Consider the following 2319-nt stretch of genomic DNA (forward strand, 5'->3'; position numbering starts at 1 on the left):
TGGTTCTCAATAGGCAATCCTGAACCTGTCCCATCCATACACAGTATAGGTTGCTCATCTCTGATCTAAGGCTGTGCTCTTAACCCCAGGTAGAAGAAAGACTTGCTCTGGCAATATTCTGCAAGGCAGAAGCACCAGGCCATTTAGCCTCAGACTGTGCTCTATCTGAAACCACTGTGTATGTCTCTCATCTACAAGGGCAGGAGACCTTGTTTGTATTGTCCCTCCACCTCCATTCCTCCCCATCTCCAAAGGAGTACTGGGCAATGCCAGTCAAATATCAGGAGCTCGGTGCTACCTTGATTAGTCAGAGCATACTAGTGGGCATAACTTTATTTAGGCTGGCCCTGTGAGTGGACCACTTGCAGACCATTTTTCCTGCCTAGGGCACTGTTTGCTGTCATTCTGGGACTTCGTCTGAATTTCCACAAGCCCCAAGACTGGCCCATGTGATCGCTTTCCCTGACTCCTGTCTCTGTGGTCCCATCTCTGAAGTCATGGAACCACAAGCAGGGCAGCAGGGCCAGTCTCACTGTGAGTTCAAGGACAGCTGATAGCTCTCCCCCCTCTCTATACTACTAGGGGTCTGGGTTCTATGAAGAGGGACAATGAACTCACACTGTCTGCTCTGAAGGAGACGAGGTTCTGTCTCGAGCCATGGAGACTCACTCTAAGACATGCTTTGGCAAGCTATTCCACTTAGAGCCAGGGTGAACTTTGTCCCTACAGTGTACCTTGGCCCATTCAGGTACCTTGTAGCAGAGAGAAGGTGCTAGAATTAGTCGGCACTTCAGAAGGGGACCTACAGAAGGATCCAGATATCTTCCAGCTACTTAAGGGTTCAGCAAGAAGGACAAATGCATCTCCATCAGGAGACAGCAAAGAGAAAAATTGCCCGAGAACGTAAAAGGGTCAGTCCAGGGGAAGTTTAGTGAGCGAGAGAAGGATGGGTCAAATTACTGATCAGCTCCCTTCTCAGCTTCCTCCTTCTCCTCTTCCTCCTTTCCTCCTCCTCCTGTCCCTCCTCCTTCTCCTTCATCATTTTGCTGGAGTTCTGATGCAACAGCAGGGGCTTCCTTTTCCTCTGCCAGCTCATCAAGCTGCTGTTGTGCTAGGAGTTGGCCCACCAACTGCTCCAGACCCTCCAGGCTCAACCTCTGCAGACGCTCCTCGTGCTCTTGCCTCAAAAACCCCAGCACAGTCTTTGCATCCTTTGACCCAAAATGCTTGTCTAGGACCTGGCCCAGCTGGAGCCACAGGGGCTGGGTTTGATGGGTCTTGTCCAGTGCTACATCCTCCTGCGGCCGCATGATGACGTTGATGGAGGCATTGGGCCCAATGCTGTAATCCGAGAGGTATTTGTCATCAGCCAGGAGCTGGCCTCGGAACAGCAGGTGCTGCTGCTCCTCTGGCACCTGCAGGTGCTGAGAAACCAGCTTCTTCAGCGTGGCCACACTTTCTTTTCCAGATACCTTCAGGCTGCATCTTCGGCCCAAGAGCAGCTTGACCGTAAGGAACATTGGGGCCAGAGAGGAATCAGGAGGGATCCATGCTCTGAGAGTTCCCCTGAAGGTATAGGGCCAGATAGGTGACCCTGTCACTGCTCCTAGTAGGACAAGGGCCCAGGCCACGTGGGCAGCCACTAGCTAATGCACAGTGATGTCATAATGCCACAGGAGAGCTCCTTTCCAGAGCAGAACTTTAGGAACATCAGAGGAGCATTGTGGGTGTGAAGCATCTTTCCTTTATGAGAAAAGAGAAGGAGAAGGACAGGGTTGGGAGACAGGGGGATGACCAGGAAAGAAAATGTAGGCCTAGGAGAAAGGAGAGCTGGAACAGAGAGAGAACAGGGAAAGGCACCATCCCAGCAGCATGGCCGCCGACGCTTTCAGCACATGCCTTAGGTACTTTCTCGCTCTCTCAGTGTCAGCTGGAGAAACCACAGAGCCCCAGGAAAACCAACACGGAGAACTAGGGGAGAGCCACTAACAGTGTCTGTCTTGTATCCATAGCCTCTACTTAATCCACACATCCTATGAGGTACTTTGATGATGCCTACCTTTGCGGGAGGGGAAGGTGTAGGCTCATTTAATCCTATAGCAAGAGTCACATAGCTGTGTCTTTATGGTGACCCGCCTTCCCCCCTAAAACATCTCAGAATCTTCCTCATGTCAGGCCAGCTCTGAGCAAACTCTGGAGCCAGAGGTACATAAGAAACGGAGTGTGTGTTGGGCATTTGAGTGTTGCATTTGGCAAGTTTCACTGCAACACATTGTTGATCTTGGCCCAAACCTTTGGCAGGTGTTGTCACAAGCCCTA

General features: G+C 51.4%; 1 protein-coding gene across 1 annotated transcript; it reads right to left on the reverse strand.

The window, feature by feature from the left end:
• Window positions 1–320: 320 nt before the first annotated feature.
• Window positions 321–1651, reverse strand: Ubl4b (ubiquitin-like 4B). The gene is given in 1 exon segment (NM_001402807.1): window positions 321–1651. A coding segment is annotated over 1 exon segment (564 nt). The 5' UTR covers window positions 1521–1651; the 3' UTR covers window positions 321–956.
• Between the last annotated feature and the right edge of the window lie 668 nt (window positions 1652–2319).

This window comes from Rattus norvegicus, chromosome 2 (genome assembly GCF_021556685.1).
Source record: "Rattus norvegicus strain SHRSP/BbbUtx chromosome 2, alternate assembly SHRSP_T2T, whole genome shotgun sequence".
Lineage (NCBI taxonomy): Eukaryota > Metazoa > Chordata > Mammalia > Rodentia > Muridae > Rattus > Rattus norvegicus.